This window comes from Gobio gobio (genome assembly GCF_949357685.1).
Source record: "Gobio gobio genome assembly, chromosome: 3".
In the NCBI taxonomy this organism is placed as follows: Eukaryota; Metazoa; Chordata; class Actinopteri; order Cypriniformes; family Gobionidae; genus Gobio; species Gobio gobio.
Genome location: NC_137099.1, coordinates 22,292,932 through 22,320,009, shown reverse-complemented (window position 1 = coordinate 22,320,009; position 27,078 = coordinate 22,292,932). Strand labels below are relative to the sequence as shown.

The following is a 27,078-nucleotide window of genomic DNA, read 5'->3' as shown; positions in this document are numbered from 1 at the left end:
TCATGATACTAAATGAAAATGAGTTAAATGCTATTTAAAATTTTCTAGTAAATAAAAAAGTAAATAATTTTATTTTACACTACCATTCAAAAGTTTGGGTCGGTAAGATTTTTAAAAAAATTAAAAAAAAAAAGATTTGTCTTATGCTCACCAAGTCTGTAATTATTTGATCTAAAAAATACAGTAAAATATTATTACAATTTAAAATAAATGTTTTCTATTTAAATATATTTTAAAATGTAATTTATTCCTGTGATATCAGAGCTGAATTTGTATTATCCATTACTCCAGTCTTCAGTGTCACATGATCCTTTCTAAATAAAATAATTATAAAATGCTGATTTGTTGAGCTAACATTCTTCATATTATATTATATTATATAGTTGTGATGCTTAATATTTTGTGTAAACCGTGATACTTTTGAATAGATTTGAAATATAAATTATTATTATTATTATTTTTTAATCTTTTGATCAATTTAATGTATCCTTTCTTAATAAAAGTATAAATGTATATTACTGACCCCAAACTTTTGAGCTGGAGTATTTGCTTACATATTACACAGCACACAATATTTATTTAATATTTAAAATACATTTGCCCTAATTTATTTCTCTCCTTCTTCAACTCAATAGCCCTTCCCAATCCTCCAGGAACTCCAGTTGTCATGGAGCGATCTGCCACCAGCATTACTCTGATGTGGGACAGTGGAAATCCACTTCCTGTTTCTTATTACATCATTCAGTATCGTCCCACCTCCTCCACCGACATATTTAAAGAAATTGATGCCATAGCAACAACTCGTTACAGCGTGGGTGGACTCAGCCCCTACTCGCACTACCATTTCCGGGTCGTGGCGGTGAATTCGATTGGCCGCGGCCCGCCGAGTCAGACCGTGGAAGCTCGCACAGCCGAACAGGCGCCTAGTTCCCCTCCTCGTCGTGTCAGAGGTCGCATGCTGAGTGGTTCCACGGCGATGGTGCAGTGGGAGGAGCCAGAGGAAGCCAACGGTCAGGTGGTTGGGTACAGGGTGTATTACACATCAGATTCGTCGCTGTCCGTGAGCCAATGGGATAAGGAAATGGTTCGAGGGGCTAATTTTTTGAACGTACGAGACCTGACACCGAACAAAACATATTATATTAGAGTGCTCGCCTTTACCGCAGTTGGAGATGGACCTCTTTCCAGCGATCTTCACATCATTGCCAAAACAGGAGGTGTGAAGTTGGGATTATTTTATAGATTCTAATATTGCAGCTTATTTTGTTTCGGTTGCATCATTCTCTAAGCATTGTCTTTCTGCCTCCACTCATTTCTAGTCCCATCCCAGCCCACAGAACTGAAGGCAGAGGTGAAATCAGAGACCAGCATTCATCTGTCGTGGATTCCTCCTGCTCACAGCGGCACAGATGCCATCACTGGCTATGAGCTCATTTACAGGCTTGGAGACCAGCCAGAGCAGGTACGCACACAGACACACATACAAAACTTTTCATTTTGCAGTGTCTAGTTTAATGCTAATTATTTTAAACCTCTCTCTTCCAGAAAATATCATTTGATCCAAGCTCCAGTTATCTGCTGAAGAATCTGAAGCCGTTTTCCACCTACATATTTCAACTAGCAGCGCGCAGTAAACACGGCCTTGGGGCATTCACCAGTGAAATCACCGTTCAGACTCCACAGACACGTATGTAGTATTCAGAGCTTTTATATAAAACAGACACAAACACCTTCTCCTTGCTGAAAAAAAGCAAACCATGTGTTTTGGTGCTGGTGTGCCAGCAGGATTCTTAATCAGCTTAACCAGCAAGATGTCCTTGCTCAATCAGCTTCAACATAAAACCCAATACTGGTTACCAGCTTAACCAGCAAAATTCTCAGCTTGGTCTTTCCAAATTACAAGCTTTTTTATTTAAACTAGTCAGGCTTACCCTTTTTAAATGCTAAAGATATTAAAGTTATTTAATTGTATAACCATGAGGCAATATCATACTTTTTTGTAGTCAGATTTTTATTTGTACTACCGCTCAAAAGTTTGAGGTCTTTTTTTCTTTCATTCAGAAAGGATGAATTATTGAGCAACTAATTAAATTTATATAATGTTATTTCTATTTCAAATAAATGCTGTTCTTTTGAACTTTCTATTCATCAAAGAATCCAGACCAACAGTTTTCGACTTTGATAATAATAGGACATGTTTCTTGAGCACCAAATCATCATATTAGAATGCTTTTTGAAAGATCATGTGACACTGAAGACTGGAGTAATGACTGGTAAAAAATCAGCTTAGCCAACACACAGGAATTAACATTTAACATTTTAAAATATATTTAAATAGAAAATTTTTTAGCTTTACTGTATTTTTTATCAAAAAAATTGCAGCTTTGGTGAGCATAAGAAACTTATTTCAAAGACATTAAAAAGTCTCACTGATCCCCAAGTTTTGAATGGTAGTGTATGTGAATGTGGCTTGAAAAACCAAGGACTTCAAATGTGGTGACGGCATTAAACTGGAACGGAATCATTAGGCATAATTAAAGAGATAAATACAGCTAATAAAACTATAAAACACCCCAATTTTTATTTATATAAATTATAACTGTGTCAGAAACATATTAATAATCAGCTGCATTTAACTAAATTATGTCATGTGTCACTGAAACCGTCAGTCAGATTTCTCCACATAGAGAGTACAGTTTAAGAGAGCATGTTTTTCATTGCCTTTGTTCACTCGGCTGTAAAGACTTGGATTCTGACATGACACAACGCTACTGGTTAGAAGTTGTGTAGGAAAGATACAACAAACAGCTGTCAGGCTATTGAAAATTTAGTAAAGTGAAAAGAGACAGAGCCATTTGAAAAGAGAGGTAAGAACATGAGACACTCAATGAAAGGATCTGGAAAGAGGGAGTCAAACAAGTAAGTTTTATGTTGAATGTATTCGTTTTTACCATATGTGGACGATCATTTGCAGTTTGATGTCTTGCTTTATTTTACCTGTCTGTGACAACACCACGTTTTACTTGTCAATTTTGTCCTTTTATGTGTCTTTTTTTTTTATTTTCCTCTGATTTCATTACATTTCCACACATTATCATCCACAACAACACATAAACTAATCACTGATGCCTCAACACACACAATTAAACACACCCAATCAGAGACCATACCCCCTCCCCAGGAAGTCACATGCATAAGCCCCTCCTCCACAAGTCTACTGCTCAGCTGGGCTCCACCCCTCACAGAGGAAAATGGAGTCATAACCGGATACTCCATCCGATATATGGCTGTGGAAAGGGAGAAAGACCCCGTGCAAAGGATCCCGAACATCCCATCTAACTGTTTCCGGTACCGGATAGAGGGGCTGAAGAAAGGGACCCTGTACTCTGTGACAGTTGCTGCCCACGCTGACACAGGTCAAGGGCCGGAGAGCCTACCGATATTGGTCCGCACAGAGGAAGACGGTATGTGAAAGTGCCTTAATTTGAACCTTGACCTGAAGCTGAGCCTCTCCTTCCTTCACCTACCAAAGTCCTTCAACATTTGCCTTGTCCTGGAGCTCGTGGTTGCAATATTTTTGACTTCTCCCAAGTTCCTCTTTGGATTTCCTTCTTTCAGAATTTTTCCATCTGCATAAATAACTGCATTTTTGTCTTATTCACCCTGGTGATAACATGTTCAGATCCCTTTTCCATGGCAAAAGCTTTTCCCCAAAGGATTTCTCGAGATAATTGAACCCCAGTACCATACCTCTTCTCCTGACCCTTTCTGTCATTCTCCTGTGAGCTGAAAGGAATGTTCAGCTGTGACTACATGTCCTTTACTAAAATGCCCCTTTAGTGCCCAGCGCACCGCCGCGGGGTGTGGATGTGGTGGTCTTAAACGCCACCTCTGCTAGAGTGTCATGGAAACCTCCAGTTGCTGAGCGACAGCATGGAAAGATCCGTGGTTACCAGGTGACATACGCCAGACGAACAGCAGGGGAGAGAACAGTCTCTCCCAGAATTAGGGAACACCTACTGAGAGACACACAGGTAGGAGACTTCACCTCATGGACACACACACACACACACACACGCGCGTGCACACACAAATACACTTCTGAAGTCAAAATGTGCCGCAATTGTTCTTTAGAGGTATTTATTTTTGTTGAGTGTTTCTCAGTTTAAAAATAAATAATTTTTAATCACAAAAATCAAGGACACTCAAAACACCAAGATGTTCCAAAATCAAAACATTTTTAGAAAATCTTAAAATAATTTTTAATGGTAATTTCTTATGCAGACTTTTAAACAAGTATTTTTCAGTAAATCGTTAAAAAAGTGTTCAAGTAGGTAAATTTGACTTTTCATAAGAAATTAGATCATATTTTTTGGTACATTTTTTGAAAACTTAAAACAAGCAAAATGCCTCTTATGCAAATAGTCCTTAGTAACACTACTTTGTTGTATACTTTATTGAATTTGTTAAATGCAAAATGTCTCGTTCAGCCAATGCTTTCATCAAAGCAACTACAGATTTCTTGTTCAACATAATTTTGTTAGCCGTATATATATAGTTCTATAGGACTTAATATGTGAAGTGAACTTTGATTCTAAAGGTGCAATTACTTTACAAAGCAAAGATATCTCATATATTTTTATAAGTTAATAAGTTTTATAAGGTCACAAAGACCTCAACACTTGACACACAACAGTGACAACCAACATGTAAAACGATGTTCTCTTAACATCACAACAAATAACTTACAATAATTTTGTCAAAACAAAAGTTTTTAAAAAAGTCAGCAAACAGCAAAACCGTAATCCTATAACAGGAACCACATAATTTATTCATGCTGCAATATATGCTGTGAACACACAAACCCTTAACATTTCAGCATTTTTGTGTTAATAAGTATAAGGTTTATCCAACTTATCTTTCTCTAAAAACTTAAAGGGCCCCTATTATGGTTTTTCAAATACTCCCTTTCATGCAGTGTGTATTATATCTTTTTGTGAACGTAAATGTTCTGCAAAGATGTTTCTCCCAAAAGAAAGAATCAACTTTGAACCGCCTATACAAGTGGTTTGTATTTCGAATCCTACTGCGTTACCCGCAAACTTGACCAGCCCTCAAATGTCTTTTTACTGACGACTGCCTCTCAAATCTCAGAGTTCAACGCAGCCTTTATTTGGTTTATTTGGACCAGATTGTCTGTCATTCTTAATACTTTGAGTAAAGATAAAGGATGGAGAAAGATTTGTTTTACAAACGTTTGTTACATCAGTCGTTCGTATGTGCTATTGATACAGTTCCCTCATGTGCACCGCAATAAATTAGAAGTATACACATCGGTTTGTTGATAGGCATACCCTTGTTAATGCTGATGATGAGGAATTACAGCTGCAACATCTCATAATGTACCTCAAACTGAGTAGCGTATCACTGAGAAACGTCCTGCTCAAGTCGTCATTGCAATGGAGGTTGAATAATTAGTTCTTACAATGTTTCATCATCATCGCGCTCGGATAAATGCCATTGTTACGGTCTTTACATTGTGTACAATTGCTGATAACTGAGGTTTCCAGCCTAAGCTGCAGTGCGAAATCAAATCGCCGGCAGATCGGGCTGGGTTTACCCAGTCTAGTGATCTGCATTAAATGCATGTAAACCTGTTATAGGAGACCTCCAAAACAAAATTAAAAGCCTTTAAAATAGCATAATAGGGGCACTTTAGGGGTGATGGTCATTTCCATCACACAAAATATAAAAATTCACACATGCCAAATATCAACTTCCTTTCATATAGTTGAAACATGTTTTAAAATGTTCATTTTTCAAGGTTTTAAGTAGTTCCACTAATTGAAGAATCACTCGCATATACCCGTACTAGAAACATGATGCAGATCCTAACTATCTCTTGATCTGAGCTTGTTTGTTTGTCAGTAATTAGGCTTCTTAGCTCAGCTAATGCTCTCTAAATGGACTTTCATTTTGCTTTAATCATCAGATAAGATCCGTATCTGCTAATTATCCGCATGCTAAGACAGAACCTCTGATAACTATGTCAGAAACGAAGAGCCTTAAAACCACTATGTAATTGTTCCAGTGAACCTTTCACACTATTTATTCTCCGTAGACGTTTATTCATTGTGTTGTTGTGAATAATCGTATTACATCTTGGCATTCAAATTTATTTTTACTATTTATGTCTCTCAATTTTTTTGTAAACAGCCACAGAATGACTCGAAACAATATGTGAGTATCTATTTTGAACATGACCCAGAATTTTGATACATTTACACCAAAGTCCCTTTAAGGCAAATCAGTTCACAGTCTGCAGCCTTCTTGTAATTGTTCCAGACAGCTATATTTAATCTGGGCAATTGGCATGTACAGCTCCTATACTGGAAAGGGAAAAAAATGAATCTGTATGACATTTCAATAATGAATTTCAAATAAAAAGGAACATTTAGTTTCTTTGGGTGTTTTAGTAAGTATATGTGTTTATTAGGACCTGATTTTGACCGATTTATGGCCGAACACTGAATACTCTGTGACCGTGGCTGCGTTCACCTCAAAAGGCGATGGAGCGCGCAGCAAGCCTCTCGTCATCAGAACTAAACCATCATGTGTGTACACACTCCCACATACATACAAGTTCATGTTTTGATATACACACTTATGTTTATCTCAGCATTAAAGAGAAGTTAAAGAGAAAGTTCACCCAAAAATTTAAATCATTTACTTATTCCAAATCCAAAGCCATATGACTTTTTTTCCCCACAGAACACTAAAGGAGAAAATGTGAAAATAGTTTTATGCTCTTTTCAATGACAATTCTCCTTCCCCTCCTGTAAGCTAACCTATTTTTCCTGTGTTAATCTCTGCAAATCGAACTTTTCTAAATGTGAGCTCAACTTTTTGATTCATAAATAAAATCATGTGAACCAGATCAAATGATTCACTGAAAAGATCTGCCTCAAAATAATTATTTGCTAACAAATGTACTTTGATTTAATTAAAAATGCTTGAAAGAAAATTTTGGCGGATGTCAAGATTTGTAAGTCTGAGTTCAAATAAATCATTCACACAATTTGTGAACCTGATCAAACGATTCACGGACTAAAAATAATTATAATTATTATTATTGTACTACTACTTAAAGGGGTCATAAACGGCATTGTTTTATTGATTTATAATGTTTCCTGGGGTGCACTTATAACATTTATTATTATTTTTTACATATTTCATACAATTTCTGCACACTAACAAATGCAAACACATTGTGAATAAGAGATTTGTTGATTATAACGGGAGTATTGGGCGAGAGTCCAAATCTCAGTCATTGATAAACTTGCGCTGTTTGATTAACAGTTACATGAATCATTACATATCAGAAATCACTGGTCACCGATCAGTCTGCGCTGAATTGCGACTGATTTACCAAAGAATCCACAATGAAATGTACAGAACAAACAAATAATGCTCAACTGAGACATTCATATTGTTGAAAATAAATAACCACATTCCTAGCATTAGGATCCTTTGGAAGGTAATGTAATCTTTATTCCAGTATTCCTGTATTGCTCTTCTCTTCTTGTCATTTCACTAACAAGCCAGTGGGCGGGGCCAAAGTTGCAATGATGAAGTAGGTGTTGATCTTCTGCAGAGGCGGTCTTTCACCTATATAGGCACATTCCACAACAAGTCGTTCGCAGGGCTTGGTTACAATAAAGGCTGTTTTTGGACTAACAGACGTTTTCAGTTCTGAAACTGAATGATGACCTCTTATATGTCAAAAGGAAATTTGTATTTCTCAGTTCATGACCCCTTTAAAGTGGATTTTAATATTTTTAGTGATTATCTTTGGATATTGAGTCTGTGATTTCAACTTTTCAAATTGTAAGGCATGAGTTGACCTGTTCGATTCATAAATGAATCATTCAGACCAATTTTGTGAACCAGATCAAACGATTCTGATTCAAAAGAATTATCTAAATACACCAAGGAAAGCTATGGTAAATGTCAAGATTTCCAATTCATTCATTTTGTAGTGAATTTTTGTAGTCTTTTCATTTTAAAGGGGTGGTTGCATGCGATTTCACTTTTTTAACTTTAGTTAGTGTGTAATGTTGCTGCTTGAGCATAAACAGTATCTGCAAAGTTACAGTGCTGAATTTTCAATGCAAACGGAGATATTGTCTTTTAAAGTTATGGCAGTTTATTGCCTACAAAAACGGCCGGTTTGGACTACAACAAGCTTCTTCCTGGGTTGGTGACATCATAAACCCTTGCTATTAACATAAACACTGCCCCGCGAACACGCAACAAAGTGGGCGAGGCCACGTCGCAGTCATTACGAAAGAGAGTGAACTGTTGCAGAACTACAAACTACATTTGGCCATCTAACCAATCTAAGACCATTGCGTTTTTCGGAGGGATGGGCTTCATAGAAGCAGGAAGCAAACGAGCCGTTCAAAGGACAGTGGAGACAGCGGTGTGGAATAAAGGTAAAATATAAGAAAAATACGGAGTTTTAAAAAAAAAGAAGTATTAAGACATGTTATACTGCGCCCCATAAACACAACCAAGCCTAGAAAAAAATACGGAACCACCCCTTTAAAGGTTGAAAGCTTCAGTCCCTGTTCATTGTAATTCAGTTGAAAAGAGCATTGTCTTCTTTTGTGTATTGCGCTTTTTTGGAGCGGCAAAGAAAATAAAGACAGAATTTTCATTTTTGAGTGAACTATTCATTGTAATAATCACAAAATAAAATATTTCACTCAACCCAACACATCATGACTTGGCTACAGCACTACATATTTAGTGTTGGTCTAAAGTATTGTTCTCTACTCCACAGTGCCAGGTTTGCCCCTGCTTACAGTCACGTCATCAGAGGATGGCACTGCCCTACTGAAATGGCAGCCTCCCCCTGCTGGTCTGTACCCTGTGCTGGGCTACAGGCTTTCATATGGCCAGGCTGACCCGTCTTCAGACTCCTTTATGGTGCAGGAGCTAGACGCTGAGGAACGCACCTACACCGTCTCATCTTTGAGCGCAGGGTTGCTGTATGTGTTCCGTCTCGCAGCCCGTACCATATGGGGTTATGGTTCAAGTGCTCAGGTCACACTTTTAACATCTAATGTGGTGCAAACAACCACAGATGACATGGTAACAATCCTGGGGACAACAGACGGTCAAAATGTGAGCATACAGGAAACCGTGCCGCTTTTGGCTAACTTAACGGCTGAAAACATAAACTCCTCATCTGTGATCCTGAGATGGGAGCAACCAAGACGCTATGACTGGATCCAAGGTTACCGCGTGTGGTTCGCTGTCACCTATAGTAATGGCACGGATATAGCCATGGAATCGGACGTTTCGGAGGCCACAGTGGTTCTTAATGGCCTATGGGCAAATACTGAGTATGTGGCGAGAGTGTGCATGCTTAGCAAACACGGCCCTGGGCCCTATAGTCTCCCCATATCCATCAAAACACAACCAGCACAGGAAGGTATGACACGTGTATATTCTCACACACAAACATCTACTGTCAGGCAACCCTTCCTAATCAAAACCACTACATTTTCTTTACTCTGGAAGGATATTTTCTGTTTATGTATAGTCATTTTTGTCTGTCTTTGTTGGTCTGAGTCTCTTGTTTGGTAGTCCACTAAGCGCAGATAAAAGGTGAGAATCTTTCTGAAAATGGGTCTAGGTAAATGTGGAGTGCTCCATGATCTCATAAAACAAGTATTTTAAAGGTGAGCCTTTGAAAAGAGTGACATTCTTATCTGTACTACTGTATGAGAAAAGAAAGACTAGCTCCTTTTTTCTCCTGTCGGCACCTTTTATAGATAACAACCTGATGTGGTAAATTGTATTTAGTAGAAACGTTTGAAAAGTCTTTGATGTTCTGCTCATGCTGGAGGCCAGAGGATCTGCTCAGGTGAGCTGAAGTATTGACGTTTGATGTACTGATCTTTTGTTTTATTTCTCTTTAATAGTGTTTGCCGTGAACTTCAGAGTGAAAGCTGCTATGAAGAGTTCTGTGCTGCTGACCTGGGAGTCACGGACCACCAGTAATAAAGCACAATCTCTCATTGTAAGTACTGCAAAAAATGTTGCTGCGTATGCGTCTGCATGAGTCAGGTTTTGTCTTTTTGTGGGTCTACATGTGTCACATGTTTAGTCAGTAGTTTCTAAAATATGCTCAAATATTTGTAAAAATTTACATTCAGTATAGAAGTTTCGGTAACACTTTAGTTTAGGGTCCAATGCTCACTATTAACTAGCTGCTTATTAGCATGCATATTACTAGGATATTGCTGTTCATTAGTACTTATAAAGCACACATTAATGCCTTATTCTGCATGACCATATTCTACATCCCTTAATCCTACCCAAACTTAACAACTACCCTACTAACTGTTAATAAGCAGTAATTTGAGTTTGAGGCAAATGTAGTAGTTAATAGTTAGTAAATAGTGAGAATTGGACCATAATCTAAAGTGTGACCAGAATTTCTATGACTATGTAAGATTTTAATCAATTATTTTCCAGGTCTATCAATCACACTTTTAAAATGTCCTCATATATCCCGGTTTTCCAAGACTATTGGAACCTCGTTCTTTATATAAAAATGGTAGTTGTTGAGAGAATAAATTAAAATAAGAAACAGGATGTCAGATTACTTTTTTCCCTCTTATTTTAAAGCTGGTTTTGTCTCATTTTAAATCATTTAAAGTCATCTTGTGGTCCTAATAATGGCTGGGTTATGTGATAGACAATATTATTAGCTCAGTATAAAAACAAATATTGGGTGTGTGTGTTGTTCCTCCATCGCTACCCTTCATGCAACATATTGAGGTAGAATTGTGTATGACAGTGTTGGTATAAACATGTGAGCGTGTGCTTGTGCATGTTAGCAAGTGTCTGAGGTGTCAGTCTTAATCTCACTCTGCCTTCCTCGAGAGTGTGTGTGTGTGTGCCACAACATGCTCAAATTTTGTGCTGGTTAAGTGTGCATTTTTATTTTTATATTTTACAGTATGTGCACTTGCAGTGTATTTACCTAAGAAAATATTGGGTATTATAAGGTAACTACATGGGTTAAGTTTAGGTTTATCTGTAACTACCTAGTTATTACCCAGTTATTGTAATAGCTATAATAAGCACATATCATGTACACAGGGAACAGGACTGTAAAATAAAGTGCTACCTTTTTAGTGTATTTAATGCTTTTCCATGGTTTCTTTCTCTCTCAGATCTCATATGGTGATGGTGAAAGTGTCGAGGTGGATGGGCGGCTCGGGCAGAAGTTAGTGACTAAGCTGAAGCCCCAGTCTCTCTACACCTTCTTGTTAACCAGTAAAACCGACGGCACTGGAGGCCTGCAGCACCGGGCAGATGCAATGACTGCTCCAAACCTGCTGACCAGGAAACCCCAGCTCCTGGACAAGACTAGCTCTCAGAGCATCGCTACCCTACAGCTGCCCGCTGTCCAGGGACAGGCTAATGTCAGGTCAGCAAAATCTAATTTTCAAAATGATTTCTGAAACTGTTTATTTCCAGCTTTAAATTAGATCTTGAATTCCAGATTTCCAGTGTGGTTTCAGAATTTTAAACTCAACTGAATAATGTATATTATTATATAATAATATAAATATATAATATAAATATAAAATATAAATATAAAATATACACTACTGTTTAAAAGTTTGGGGTTGGTAAGATTTTCTCTCTAATGCACATCAAGGCTGCATTTAATTAAAAAAAATACATTAAAAACGGTAATATTGTGAAATATGAATAGAAATAACATATATATATACATATATATATATATTATTTTAAAATATATATTTTATTCCTTTGATGGCAAAGCTGAATTTTCTGTAGCCCTTACTCCAGTCTTCAGTGTCATGTTATTCTTCAGAAATCATTCTAATGTACTTCTTTGGTTCGCAAAATAAAATAAAAAAGCTTATTTTCATAAATGTTTAAAACAGTTGTGCTGCGTAATATTTTTGTGGAAACGGTGACACTTTTTTTTCAGAATTCTGATGAATAGAAAGTTCAGAAGAACAGCATTTATTTGAAACAGGGTTTTTGTAACGATGTAGAAATATTTGCTGTGACTTGTTTATTAATTTAAAAAAAAGTTTTAATTTCTTAAAAAAATATTTAAGTATTACTTTCTTTAAAAAACTCATGATATTATACTTATGATATTTTTTCATATTTTTTGGGCGGGAAAATAAACAGACTTTTCTTCATGAGATTCACCCATAATAATATAATATTATGTTTTTAATTGAAGAGGTTTCTACATTGTGGTTGTCCCTATGAAGAGACAGAGAGGAGGAAACTTCCAGAATTTGTGGAGTGATCCAGATGAGATGAGCATTGATGAGGTACTACTAATGTCGTCATTTATATTTATATACAATTTTATTTACAATTTTTATCAAGTTGTTCACTGTCTTTGCTGACACTTTTAAACAAATGTTGGTTCAGCATTAGGCCATGCATCTGCTGCATCTGTTGTGGCTAACTTGGCTCATGTCATGTGCTTGTCCTGTTTTCTGGTTTCTCAAGCAACTGAGGGAGATCAATGGCACCGGTCGCTCTGTGCGTCTACGGAGGCAGGCGGAGGCAAAAACATACATCAGCGCTCATTTCCAGAATCTTCCAGCCGAGTTTAAACTAGGAGACGGTCGTGTGTATGGAGCATTCATGAACCGGCCGCTTGTGAACGGACAGGAGTATGTGTGCTTCGTTCTGGCTATTCTTGAACTGGGGCAGAACGTAAGTCTTTCTTTTCTCTCTCATGTTGATGATTTTTGAGGTCCACAATTCTATATTTAAGCAATAATGCATTGAAAACAATGTTTTAATTTGAATATAGTGCCTGCAACCCTTCTTCTGTCTCTGTATTCACAATACATTTAAATTTTTTTAATCAATATTTTATGTGTATGCTAATATACTAAGTGTCTGTTTGATCGTTGACTCACAGACTGTGTACTCCACAAGTCCATTCTCTGATGTCGTGCTGTTCTCCGATGTTGAGCCGCAGCCGATCGTAGATGAGGAGGAGGGGCTTCTATGGGTTGTTGGGCCAGTGCTGGCTGTCATCTTCATCATCAGCATTGTCATCCTCATCCTCCTCTTTAAAAGGTGAGAAAGAAGGAGAATTGAGAAGGAAAGTGATTGAGAATTTGTAGAGGTGAATGTAGGTTATATTACATCAATGGGAGTTCCCACAGTGGAAATATGGGGGGAAAAATGGATGCTCTTAAATTATATTGCTTTTATGTAGAGTAAAACTTGAAACCAGTGATCAGTCAATGCTCTTCAATTAATCTCTTGAACGATTCACATATTGGTCTGAATGATTCATTCATTTTAATGATTTTTTTTTTGTTGTTGTTGTTGTTGTTGTAAAAAAATGGAAAAGAATGTGAGGATAATAAGCAAAGGGATTAAAAAATGATAGATGTTTTATATTTTACTTACGCAGAAGCTGATTTTATTTATCCCTATTTCTTTTGTCTTCCCTCGCTTTATCTGTGCACAAACCAGCAAACCAGACAGGTCTGTGTATTATGTTTCTCTGTAAATCTAATTATGCTCGAAATGCAATATAAACTATTTCCTACTAAGTGAGTGTTGCTTTAATGCTCCTACGCGTGTGATGTTACAGGAAGCGGGCAGAGCTGGAGGGCAGGAAGTGCAGCTTTCCCAGCAGCAGTAAAGCCATGAGTTCCCAGCATCCATCTGACCCAGTGGAGCTGCGTAGAATCAACTTCCCAACGGCTGGTAATATACTGATGAAAAGACATGTCACTAACACACACACACAGGTACAGAGTGCTGAAGAATCAATTTTCCAGTCCCCTTTAATGCTCACACGCTGTTGGTATATCAACACAGTGTTGTCTCTTTTCTAGGTTTGCGCGCATCTATCATCGGTTACCGACGGTTATCAAGTTAGTTATGTGTTTTGGAGTCTATATTAACTGCTTCACCCCCATATGCTCGTACATATGCAGTAACTGGTTTGGCTTTTTTCATCCTCTTAACCCATTTGAGACATAACAGGGGTGTATGTGAACACCTGCTGCAGCGTGTGAAGCTTTTCTCTCTGCTCTGACTGACTTCACAACCACAACCAGCTTACACACACCAGCAAACACTGGTGCACACACACTTTCCATCATGCTGAACTTTCCTTTTTTAGGGCCCGAGCACCAGTGGTGCGAGGACCCTCTTGGAATTGCTCAGTTTTTTGTTTTTATAGTTAGCTAATGATATTTTCTATCCCCTAACCCTACCTCTAAACCCTCACATAAATCTTTCTGCATTTTTAGGTTTTCATTATGACATTGTTTATTAAGTCATTTCCTCATGGGGACCGTTGGCTGATTCCCACAATATAAGTGATTTCAGGTTTTACTATCCTTGTGGGGATGTTTAGTCCCCACAAAGATAGCAGAAACTGATCTAAACACACACACTTACAACTAGCTCTCTAAATACAAGACATACCAGAGAATTTTTTTAAATAAAGCTATCTATAATAAAGATTACAGTAATCATAAATTCAGTGTTGAATCAATGTTGATCTATGACTTTGTTCTTTGTTGAACAGACAACTATTGCAGACATTAAATGAACTCTTCTCAGTTCATATTCTAAATGCAGCAATATTGTTATATTTTTGCTTTAAGTTTAATTTGATGTGATTCAGCAGTTTCAATGCTAATTCTATCTTGTTTAATATTTCTGACTGGATTGTAATCTATACCCTCCACCACACATCATTCAATATTGTTCAATCTTTATTTATAGATATTTTAGAGTGGGATGTGAATATGCCTAGGTGGAGATTTTAAAGGGGCCCCAGTGCCAACAAGCCGTGCCCACAGCCAGCAAAAATTGGTATATTATTAAATAATATCAATAAAGTTTTCTGTGAGGCTGTTTGCTTCATTAAATAAAAAATGTGTGCAAATTATTTCCCACTGAGTAGGTAAAACTTGCATTTCCTGCATTTTCAATGACCTGCAACTATTCCCAGACAGTAAATAATCTAAACGATTCTATTTAAATAAATTAATTTATAGATGCCTAATCGTATCACTTTACAGCATTTGTCATTTTAAAAAAAATCATTGCACATTTAAAGGGTTTGTTCATCTAAAAAATGTTGTTCTGTCATCATTTACCCAACCTTATGTTGTTCCAAACAACAAACCAGAGTTTCAGTCAATGGCTACCATCAACTGCAACATTCTTCAAAATATCTTCTTTTTAGTTCAGCAGAAGAAAGAAACTCATATAGGTTTGGAACAACATAAGGGTGAGTAAATGATGACAGAATTTTCATTTTTGGGTGAACTATCCCTTTAAATATATTAAAACATTAAATATAGTATAGAACTGTTTCCATAAAAGCACAATTAGCCCAAACTGACCACTACATGTAAATTGGTCTAAACCATCAGTATTATTACATTTAGAAAACGATTGAAGGAGAGTTGAATTTTGTATTTGCAGAATCGATGACTATTGCTCACTGGGTACAAACACTAGCCTACTGTACAAATTCCTATACATTTTCTCCTCAAAACACATAACACTTATGATCCCTAGCTAAACATAGATGAGATCACTAACATTCTCTCACACTGCTCAGAGCACTCAATCCAGCAGTGTGCCGTGTTCTCAAGAGTGTGAACTGATCTTTGTGTTTGTGTGATGTGATTGACAGGCATGACCAGTCACCCTCCAGTGTCCGTCTCAGAACTGCCAACTCACATAGAGAGGATGAAAGCTAATGACAATCTGAGGTTCTCTCAAGAGTATGAGGTCAGATCTCACACACGCAGATACATTCACACCCCGCTGGTGTACATTTAAAACATATTGGCCAATGAATGTACATTAGCACCACATTTCAGCATACTATAGTGTGCTTTTTCAAAGTTCTTTTTCATGTACTTTTTTGGTGTGTGAGCACTAACTTGCATAGGCCATGTGATGTTTGTAACGTGTGAAGTACAGTTTGGGGCATGTCCAGCGTGATGTTTAATTCATGGCGTGCTTCTCTCTTGTAGTCTATTGATCCAGGGCAGCAGTTCTCATGGGAACAGTCTAACCTTGAGATTAACAAGCAAAAGAACAGATATGCCAACGTCATCGCCTACGACCACACCAGAGTATCACTCTCCAACAATGATGGTGAGAACATGTGTGCTCAATATCTCAATATTGCTGTTCTTTTGTGTATTCATCGGAAATAACACATTTTCTAATCTTACAGGAGTTTTATCATGGGAAATCAACTTAACGTTATTACCTGTTAGCATGGCATCTAGCACCATTGCTGTTTGTTATTTCTAAATGTACACATACTGTACCAGTGTTTTTATCGTTTAAAACAAAAAAATATTAAAAGTTGTTTTCAGTAAATGAAATGAAGCTGAAATCAAATAAAATATAAATATAAGATAGACTTAAAAAACTTAATTGGACATTTTGCATTGGCAACTTACTGAAATAAAGTACTAAAACTGACTAAAAACATTATATTAAAAAATTAAAAAAAGCACATAACAAAATGAATGAACCGTAAGCTAAAATGAATATGATAACTGGAAATATAAAAATAAAAGCTAATTCAAAATATGAATAAATACTATGATTGTACATAAATAATAGTAAAATAACACTGACACTTATAACTTAAGATACATTTGCAGAGATTTTAAGTTAAAATCCTGTTGTCTTTTTCCAGTTAATATCCCATACACTGTGGACTTCTGACCTTGATTTGCGCTGCTAATTATTTTTTAAATATTATATTGGACACACCACTTATGTAACTGAATTATATCTCTCATTTACACCCATTCAAAAGTATAAAAGGCATTTTTATCTCTTGTTAGCTTGAAAGTGATTTCGTTTTTTCCATTCCCTCTTGTTATGCAGGTGTTCCGGGCGGTGACTACATCAATGCCAACTTCATAGACGGGTACCGCCGACAGGGCGCTTACATCGCCACCCAGGGCCCCATGCCAGACACGTTTAGTGATTTCTGGAGAATGGTGTGGGAACAACACACAGCAAATATCATCATGATCACCAAACTTGAGGAGAAATCCAGGGTGAGAGCACTAAATTATACATACACAACCACACCATGTGTGGAGTAACACAAGCTCTGTTCCAAAACCTAGTATGCATCCTTGCTGTCTACTACCTATATAGGCTGCATCTTGACTAAAAAAAAGCACACTTACCTGATGATTGACTCATGTGAAAGACATTAGCAGAAGCGCCTCAAAGCATGCTCCTCTTGTTAGCATGCTGCTAAGCTAACATCAAAATAGTCAGAAAAAGCACAAAAATACTCTGAACACACACTTATCAATAATTTTCTATGTTTAATAAAATATAATTATGTATTTCTAATCACCATTTAACTTCTAAACTTCATCTTTTTGAATTTTTTCACTGACCTTGTTGCAATGCATTCTGTGAAGGATATCTGCAATGCTATGTCAAGCTCTATTCACAATAATTTCTCTGTTCTATAAGATATAAGATGCACTACTGCAATGTACACTACCGTTCAAATGTTTGGGGACAGTACAATTAAAAACAACCATTATAATTTTTTAATTTATTACAATTTAAACTGTTTTCTAATTTAATATATTTTGAAATGTAATTTATTCCTGTGATGGCAAAGCTGAATTTTCAGCAGCCATTACTCCAGTCTTCAGTGCCACATTCAGAAATCCTTCTAATATTCTGATTTGGTGCTCATGAAGCATTTCTTATTCTTATATTCTTCTTCTTCTTATTATTATTATTATTATTATCAATGTTGAAAAAAGTTGTGCTGCTTAATATTTTTTACATTTATTTGAAGTACAAAATATTATAAATGTCTACTGTAACTTCTGATCAATTGAATGCATTCTTCCTAAAAAAAAGTATTAATATCTTTTAAAAAGAAATCTTACCAACCCCAAAATACCGGTAGTGTATTTGCAAACATTAACTGAAGAACATAAAGTTTTAACAGAAAGAAAGCTAATTGCTTGTCAAAATCATATTTCTATCAGAAAAGTAACAGATTTTTAAAAGCTATGGCAGTCTTTGTATCAGGAAACCTAAAAGGCTTTTTAGGTAGGCAGCTGACTAGATTATGGAACAGAACTATTAAGGCTGCGTTTACATTTGGCATTACCATGCAGCCTGTATCCAGATGTTGTCCACATACACATTGAAAAGACAAGTGTAAGTGCGTTTCTGATCGGAATGTAATCCGATCAGTGTGTCCTGGTCCAGAGGTGTAGTCGTGGACGCATTGTGATCGGATCAGTGTAATGTAAACGCAATCTAGCCATCGTATCTGCATTCACAGGTCGACGTCGTATTAACCCCCCCCCACTCTCTGAAGGCTGTTGGAAAATAATGGACAGACGCAGTTTTTACAAGAAATTACACGTATTTCACCTTGACAAAATTTTTTAAACTGGTTATTTACACTTACATGATATCCTCTGTTCCATCTTTCATTTAAATTTTGCAACAATATCTGAAAGAGGTCAGTCGCACTGCCGGTGTCAGTCGTGAGATCTAAATGAAGAGCTGCACGCTGCTCAAATTACTTGCTTCCAGAGGAATAATCGGAATACATCGGAATTAATTTTATTTTTAATATTATATGTTTTTATGGCTTCAGCATGTTTATTATAAATAATCTTCCATTTTTGTCTACAATATGCATTGCACGGCACAATCTTAGCACTTAAACCTGGATGATATGACTCATTTAACATGGTCAACCCAGTTAAATAATCAACTTTGAAAATATTTCTTCAACTAAACAACTTAAAGGGTAACTTCAGTGGTTTAGCATTAAGCTTTGTATCAGTAAAAACCCGGTAGTATATATGAGATTATGGTACTTTCCCCCCTCATATCCCCCTGAGACATGAGAATTATGCATTTGATTTCTGGAAAAAATCCTCCGATGACGCAAATATCGTCATTTTGCATCATCAGAGGATTTTTGGCCAGAGCCTAGAGACTACAGGAGCTAGTTCTGCATGTTTTCAACCCGCCCACAGGGGAGGGATCTCACTCACAGAATGTAAATGCGCACGGCCGCTGCCGCTCGGCTCAGGCATTAATAACGGAGAGATGCAGAGAAAAGTGAGTGTTTCAACTTTTCAATGACTTCCTATGAAAGTTAAGCTTCCATAGGCATGATCTGAAAACGCCCCAGACTGGACACGCGTCGTGAATGACTGCCGCGCTTACCTCAGCTCTCCGCTCTTGTGATGAATGAGATCTGACTCCTGCTGCATCTGTGTTGTGACTTTCGTTCGGCTCACTCACACTTTATTGAAAAGACACGTTCAGTTTTTAATTGTAGTGTCTATTCTCTAACTGAACGAAATGATTTTATTACTATGAATATCAAAACGACGTTGGGGGCGGTGCCGTGGTGGGCAAGTGATAACCAATAGCCGTGGCTTTGGGAGTGGCCTCGTTGAGCAGCGAAGCAAGTGCATTCTGGGAGTTGTTGTCTTTCATCCACATGAGACAAAAATACATGAATTGTCTTTTCTCAGTCTAGAAGGCACCAAATTCAAAAATAATTTCACATTTATACTACATAAATGACACAGTTTAAATACACATTCATCTTCCCAGCGCTGAAGTGCCTCTTTAAGTATGAGATCGTATCAGAAAGTAAAATAAGTGAATGAAAGCAATGCAAGCATTGTTTAATTTGAACCATTTTTACTCGTACATCAATAAGCCATGTGTTGCATAGCCTACCCTTGTTTAGTTCTAATTAATGCTCTTTGTTTGTGATGTGTTTGTATGTTGTATTTCTTTAATAAAAAGGTGGTCAGATTCTGACATTTTATGCATGTTACACATAGCCTACAGTAGCCTATATAAATGCTTGCGTGCTCTTGCGTCGGAACTACATTTTTCTTTGTTTCATCATCATACAAGATTTATTATAGAAAACTTAAACTGGTAGATTAAGGACCCTATTTGAGATGTATATATCAGGGCCGTAACCGCATAGACATTGACCATAGACCCAAATAATTAGAAATGGCCAAATACACACCGCTCTGTTTGTTGCTAGGATGACAAAAGTAAAATGTTACATTTTTAGGTTGCTCTGCCTCAGCAGTTTAACAGCGCTCGCCACTGTCAGAATGAGTGAGATGACCAATCAAGTCAAAGAAGGCGGGGCTTACTGTTAGTGCTTATTCCAACACGACACTAGTTATAGCAGTGAAAGAGTGCGTCGTAAGATATAAGTAGCTAAACGTATAATATTTGACAACTGTTTCAACAACTGCGACCAACAGTATTTTCAAATTATGCAAACTACTTGACTTTTTTTTTTTTTTACGAAATTTTACCATTTTTAATTGAAAATATGACATTATTTATGTAAATCATAAATTAATTTGATGTGACAAGAAACATTTGCATTTTTACATATTAGGCAGAATAAAAGAGTGAAGAGTGAATGTGTGCATATTTTATAACTTCATAAATACGATAGAACTGGAACATTTACCATTCTGTTTGACCACTTATTTTTCTTTATTTTCTTAAATCCCTTTTAATCCTTTTAATAATTGAATTCCTTTAAATAAACCAATAAGACCAATACCCCCCTCCCCCCTTCCCCACGGCCTTGGTATAAATTGAGTGTGTATGAATAAATGCCACGATAGAGGTTTAAAGCGAAAGTTGTTTTACACTCCGTGATAAAGGCCTATTACAGACCTAGTTTAAATATTTTTCGGGAAACAGAAATCCAATCAGCTATCCAGATACAGCAACCACTTAATGTGAACAAATGTAAATGCACCGTGTCTGATTGACTGATGATCCGATCTGCTTGATCGGATCACGGTGTTTGCATGTTAATGCCAAGTGTAAACGCAGCCTAAGACACTGAACACTTAATCAAGCTCATAAACACACGCACACTAACCTTACTAACCTTGTTTGATCAAACACAGAATTGATATTTTCCGTATTTCTCAGTGAGTCTGTTGTGTGGTGTTACGGAGCAGAGTAAGTCTTATGATGTTTGTCTGTTACTCTCCAGATGCCTTCGTATTTCTTCTCAAAGGCAAGACGTCTCACTTGGCTAATTAGACCACTCTCACTTTTCACTTGAATGGTTGATATTTCGTGTCTCACCTCTTACTTCGTGTTATCTCTGCCTCATCCTTTTATTCACACCTACTCTCTCTTCTTCTGATCTGTCTCTTCTCGCTTCCTCTTTCCCTCACTGACTTCAGAGACACATTTTGCCACAAGTCACAAAGTGTAACTTGATATTTTTGGCTGATTATCACACTATCACTGCATGACGAAATGTACTCGCAAAGGGTGTGTCTCAGTCTATTCCTTAGTTCCCTTTGATTGGAATTAGTAAAAATGAGATGAGTTAAAAAGGCATTCTGTTCATTTCTAGGGAGTGAACTGTTCAGTGCACTGGAATGATTTTAATAATGAGCCAACCCACTCCCTGGGTAGTATACTCACTATTGAACTAGCGAGCAGACTGACATATAGCCATAGTGAGTACTGTTATTGATGGAAAGCAGCCAGGCTGACTGTCAGTGTTTATCTCTGCTGGTTCTTCAGCTCTCATCTAATGTTTCCTTTGATGTTGAGACATATGCAGCAGTGAAAGGTTTACTAAATGTCTGCTTGAACTGTGTGCAGAATAAGTGTGATCAGTACTGGCCCAGCAGAAGCACAGAGACATACGGACTTGTGCAGGTTTCTTTGCTGGACACGGTGGAGCTTGCAACCTACTGCGTCAGGACTTTTGCCCTCTTCAAGGTAACGAAACAGCAGTGATCAGTGCATAAATACAATATACCAACACTTTGTTATTCTCACAAATGTAACCTTATGGCAGGATCGACCCTTAGGTTTGTGGGAGCCTAGACAAGTTATGAAAATAGGCCCCACTGGTGGAAAAATTGTCATAACATAAAAGCTCATGACATTTTTTACCTTGGAATGTTTGAAAGAAGGTGTATATTTTAGGTACTGTTACTTTTTGTATACATTTTCAATCAACTTTCAATGAAATAGTTTATTTATACTTTAACTATTTGTCCCACTGCATGACTATGTTGTGACATTACCATGCGTTTAAATGCAACAAAATAATCAGAAATAAACAAAACTATGAAAATGCTCTAAACTATGTTCATGTGTGTATGTATGTATGTATGTATATATATATAAGTAAAATCGTTCAGGTACAGCCACTGTAAGTGAGGATAATAGATATGAAATAATGAATAAATAATTTAAACAAGCACACATTTTGCAGATGAAATGCTCACTCTGACATCATCTCTTCGACAATGTCTGATTTTCATCTCCATATTATTCTTGAGAAAATCATGCAAAAGTAATTTAAACATTAAACATTGAGTACACCAAAGACTAGCTTTTAGTGACTTATTTTTCTGCTGAGCGCAAGAATTTTTGAGCAAGCTATGAATCTGTGGATAAAACACTGTGATAAAACACAGTATTCAAATTCACAGCAATGCATGAATAAATTATGCAGATTACTGTTACTGTTCGTTTTGCTCTTTGCTGCTTTTATTTATGATGATGTATTTGTCAACAGTTTCATTTATTTGTTATGTGTTGATTTATTCAGAACTCATCCTGTAAAGTTTTTTTTTTTTTGTTTGTCACTGTTTTTGTAGTTTGTGTGTTAAATATTGAAGGTCGTCTAGATGGGAAGTATGTTGGATAAAATAAGATTGATCTAGTTTTGTTGCGCCATGCTGCTGATTGGACGAGTAGCTTATTTGAAAGGCTGTTATGATTTGTGCATTTATTATGGAATAAAAACATTATTCTGTTCTACTAGTATATGGAACTGTACTGATTTGTGTTGTCTCTATGTGCAGAGTGGGAGTGGTGAGAAAAGGGAGGTTCGTCAGTTCCAGTTTACAGCATGGCCAGATCAGGGGGTACCTGAACATCCCACTCCCTTCCTGGCCTTCCTCAGACGGGTAAAAGCCTGCAACCCCCCTGACGCCGGACCCATTGCGGTCCACTGCAGGTAACAGTACAGAATTAAGCAAACACATTTATATCCAGTCAAACATGCAGGGTAAGATTCTGAGAAACTATTGGTAATTATTTTTCCTTTACCAATGAAATGTGCTCTTACACTGTAGCAAGTATCGAATCTTTGGCTTAAATTGTATTGACCATATAAGATCCCTTGAGATGCTGCAGCTCAATTGTTTGTCTCTATCGATGCGCTCAATGCTTTTTGTGGAGTGTAAGGTTTTTTTTTGTCATTTTTCTTTTGCTTAGACGCAAGAAAGCAACATTACTATATACATTGCTAAGGTTTTTACAAATTAACTCCCACAGGAAAAATGACGATAAAATTACATATCACGCCTGTTTCACACATACTCCGTCTGCAGTCCATATGCGGTGCGTGTTGCAGTACGAATGCGATGCAGGAGCAGCACACACTGTTGTGCTTTCACATATGCCGCGTTTGTAACTGATCCGCGGCTGTATACCGCAAACACTGCATTTATTCATTATTTTTATTTCAAATCCAAAAGTTGTTAGGCTACTGAACATGGCTTGTCATCAATTCCAATTACTTCAGATTTATATATTATATTTATTATATTATATTACATTGCTCATGCAGCGCAAGTGGCAAAACATTTAAACGTATGTAATAGCCAATGTTAAAATCACAAACATTTTAGATTAAAACTTACAATAGACAAAAAAATCTTGTCTTTTATTTCGTAAGGTGTCGTTTTCCTTGCTTTACCTGAGGCAGAAAAGCCATGTGATGACTTTGAAACAGTAGAATTATAAATTATATTCAAATTAAATGCATCTGTGGTGAAATTACTCGATTTTCACGTCAATACATGTTTATTTTAATGCGAACAATGCACTGTCACTTTAATTCAGCGCGTCCAGCACAGCAAAAAATAGCACGATCGCAGCACTCCTGCTCCTGGCTCCTGTTAGCATTGCTACATAACTATACATTTGAAGAACTATAATATTCTCTTTGCAACTCTAATATTTTCTCTTTACTTTTTTTTTCTTTCCAAAAGGGTCAATATAGGTCATTTGTAAGTTTTTCTATTATATCAATTAAATAATATTTGTTTCATTGTATAAACAAAAGGAAATTGTATAACAAAACTAAACAAACAAAGCTGGCCTTCCAACAATAGAGGTAAAAATACATGGGGAAAAAAAGAAAGCAATATTTAATTAAATAAATATTTAATAAAAATTCTAATAAAAAATATATAAAATTGTCTTTGATAAATATATATATATATTATATTCATATATTTGTTTTCTCAGGCTTCCCTTGTCTAATATGAATGGTTTTATTCAGTGAGAGAAAATTACAAATCCTTTTTCATACAACCTTTACATTAGAATGCACGCTACTGTGAGTGTTTGTGACCGAAGCATTTTCTCTCTCTCTCAGTGCTGGTGTGGGCCGAACGGGCTGCTTCATTGTGATTGATGCCATGTTGGAGCGTGTTAAGCAGGAGAAGACTATAGATGTTTATGGTCATGTGACTCTGATGCGATCTCAGCGAAACTACATGGTGCAGACGGAGGAGCAGTACATCTTTATTTATGATGCGCTGCTGGAGGCCGTTTCCTGCGGCAACACAGAGGTTCCGGCACGGAATCTTTACGCCTACATCCAGAGACTGTCACAGACAGAACCGCCAGAGCACATCAGCGGAATGGAGCAGGAGTTTAAAGTGAGTTCATTCCACGAATGCAATTCCCGAATTTAAATGGGAACAATGACATCATTTTGTTAACCAAATAGATCAATTTGTCTTATAAACAGTATATAAAATACTATATTATTTCTTGTTGCTGGCAGTTGTGCATTGCTTATTTCTTTTTTCTGTATCTCCTTTTCAGCGGTTAGCTAATGCCAAAGCGCATAACTCCCGATTTGTCAGTGCCTGTCTTCCATGCAATAAATTCAAAAACCGACTGGTCAATATCATGCCATATGAAACCACACGTGTGTGTCTGCAGCCAATCAGAGGAGTGGAGGGCTCAGACTATGTAAATGGCAGTTTTATAGATGGCTACAGGTACATTGTGATCTCTTTTTTTATATTTACTAGTGAAAATAAAACAACACAACTATAAAACAAACCACTGACATGTCAGACACGTGGTGAAATTCTCCGTTTTTGAAGCTTTAATTTCCTTCTCATCACTCTCTAGGCAACAGAGGGCGTATATTGCAACTCAGGGGCCGCTGGCAGAGACAGTTGAAGATTACTGGCGGATGCTTTGGGAACACAATTCTACTATAGTAGTTATGCTTACTAAACTCAGAGAAATGGGAAGGGTTAGTTCACACATACAAACATGTCATACAAATTCTGATTCGTCAATGTTTTTATTGTTCATCTGCAAAAAAAAAAGGTTCTGAAAGTGATTCCAACGATATACAGTAGTTTCTCTGTGCAATAGGTATATTTGTGGTGTGGATGATTTTTAGATCATTATCATTATAGTTATCATCATTGGTGTAAACAGTAGATGTGGATGCTAATCAGTGTTACTTTAGTATTATTTATATACACAGTTTTTCATATATTTTGAATTAGCATTTATTTTTATAATTTTTAGGTTTGATTTTAATTTTTTTAGTTACCTTTTTTGTATTTTTGTTATGTGCGTTTCTCATTTTTATTATGTTTTTGTTCTTTTTAAATATTACTATTTAAGTTTAATTTGTTTTTTATTTTAGTTTTACTTTTTTATTAGAATTTAGATTCAGTAAGTTATATTAGTCCTTTAAACTTAAAGGATTCACTTTAAAATGAAAATGTCCTGATAATTTACTCACCCCCCATCTCATCCAAGTGTTCGTGTCTTTCTTTCTTCAGTCAAAAAGAAATTAAGTTTTTGAGGAATACATTCCAGAATTTTCCTTCACATAATGGACTTCAATGGCAACCAAAATGTTGAAGGTCCAAATCAATGCAGTTTCAAAGTACCTCGAAGGGCTTCAGAAGCTCTACACAATCCCAGCTGAGGAATAGCTTATCTAGTGAAACCATCAGTAATTTTCAAGAAAAAAATGAAAAGATTTATACTTTTTACCCTAAATTGCTCATCTAGCGCTGCTCTACGGTGTGCCACGGATTGCATAATCACGTCGGAAATGTCACTTTGTATTAGTCCTCGCACGTTCACTTGGGGCGGTAGGCGGAAGTACCGCCCCAAGTGAACGTGCGAGGACTAATACAAACGCCCTTTACAAAAAAAACTCCATCTCCAACTTCAAAATCGTCCAGCATTGTTGTTTAACCTTTTTTTGCTAAAGGACGTTTGTATTAGTCTTCGCACGAGCATTTTGTAAACATGGGGCCAGTACTTCTGCCTACGTCTAGCGTGACCTTTCCAACGTGATTATGTAATCCATGGTGTGTCGCAGAGCAACGCAAGATGAGTAATTTAGGTTGAAAAGTATATACTTTTTTTGGGACGGGGGGAAATGACTGGTCGTTTTGCTAGATAAGACCCTATTCCTCAGCTGGGATTGTGCAGAGCCCTTTGAAGCCCTTCGAAGTGCTTTGAAACTGCATTAATTTGGACCTTCAACATTTTGGTTGCCTTCGAAGTCCATTGTGTGGAGAAAAATCCTGAAATGTTTTCCTCAAAAAACGTAATTTCTTTTACACTGAAGAAAGAAAGACATGAACATCTTGGATGGCATGGGGGCGAGAAAAATATCAGGAAATTTTCATTTTGAAGTGAACTAATCCTTTAAACTCTTTTCAGTTAGCTTCCCAAGGCAACATTTCTAATTTTCGTTTCATTTACTTTTTTCATCTAATATTTATATTTTATTTCAGCTTTATTTCGATTAACAAAAATGTTTTTAATAGATTTAGTTTTAGGTAACGATAATAGAAGCTAATGTGTGAACTTCTT

At 36.7% G+C, this 27,078-nt stretch overlaps 1 protein-coding gene across 1 annotated transcript in view; it reads left to right on the top strand.

The window, feature by feature from the left end:
- The window catches only part of ptprdb (protein tyrosine phosphatase receptor type Db), a 67,815-nt gene that overhangs the window by 36,016 nt on the left and 4,721 nt on the right, over positions 1-27,078 (top strand). Inside the window, exons 10-32 of the mRNA XM_079812110.1 lie at positions 636-1,217; positions 1,320-1,462; positions 1,546-1,687; positions 3,162-3,464; positions 3,841-4,034; positions 6,217-6,240; positions 6,497-6,614; positions 8,846-9,499; positions 9,993-10,090; positions 11,253-11,509; positions 12,308-12,401; positions 12,586-12,795; positions 13,007-13,167; positions 13,694-13,809; positions 15,764-15,861; positions 16,110-16,233; positions 16,984-17,159; positions 21,161-21,184; positions 21,787-21,906; positions 23,004-23,158; positions 24,587-24,872; positions 25,042-25,220; positions 25,357-25,483. Coding sequence (XP_079668236.1) covers positions 636-1,217; positions 1,320-1,462; positions 1,546-1,687; positions 3,162-3,464; positions 3,841-4,034; positions 6,217-6,240; positions 6,497-6,614; positions 8,846-9,499; positions 9,993-10,090; positions 11,253-11,509; positions 12,308-12,401; positions 12,586-12,795; positions 13,007-13,167; positions 13,694-13,809; positions 15,764-15,861; positions 16,110-16,233; positions 16,984-17,159; positions 21,161-21,184; positions 21,787-21,906; positions 23,004-23,158; positions 24,587-24,872; positions 25,042-25,220; positions 25,357-25,483 — 4,385 coding nt within the window. The remainder of the gene's footprint in view (positions 1-635; positions 1,218-1,319; positions 1,463-1,545; positions 1,688-3,161; positions 3,465-3,840; positions 4,035-6,216; positions 6,241-6,496; positions 6,615-8,845; positions 9,500-9,992; positions 10,091-11,252; positions 11,510-12,307; positions 12,402-12,585; positions 12,796-13,006; positions 13,168-13,693; positions 13,810-15,763; positions 15,862-16,109; positions 16,234-16,983; positions 17,160-21,160; positions 21,185-21,786; positions 21,907-23,003; positions 23,159-24,586; positions 24,873-25,041; positions 25,221-25,356; positions 25,484-27,078) is intronic.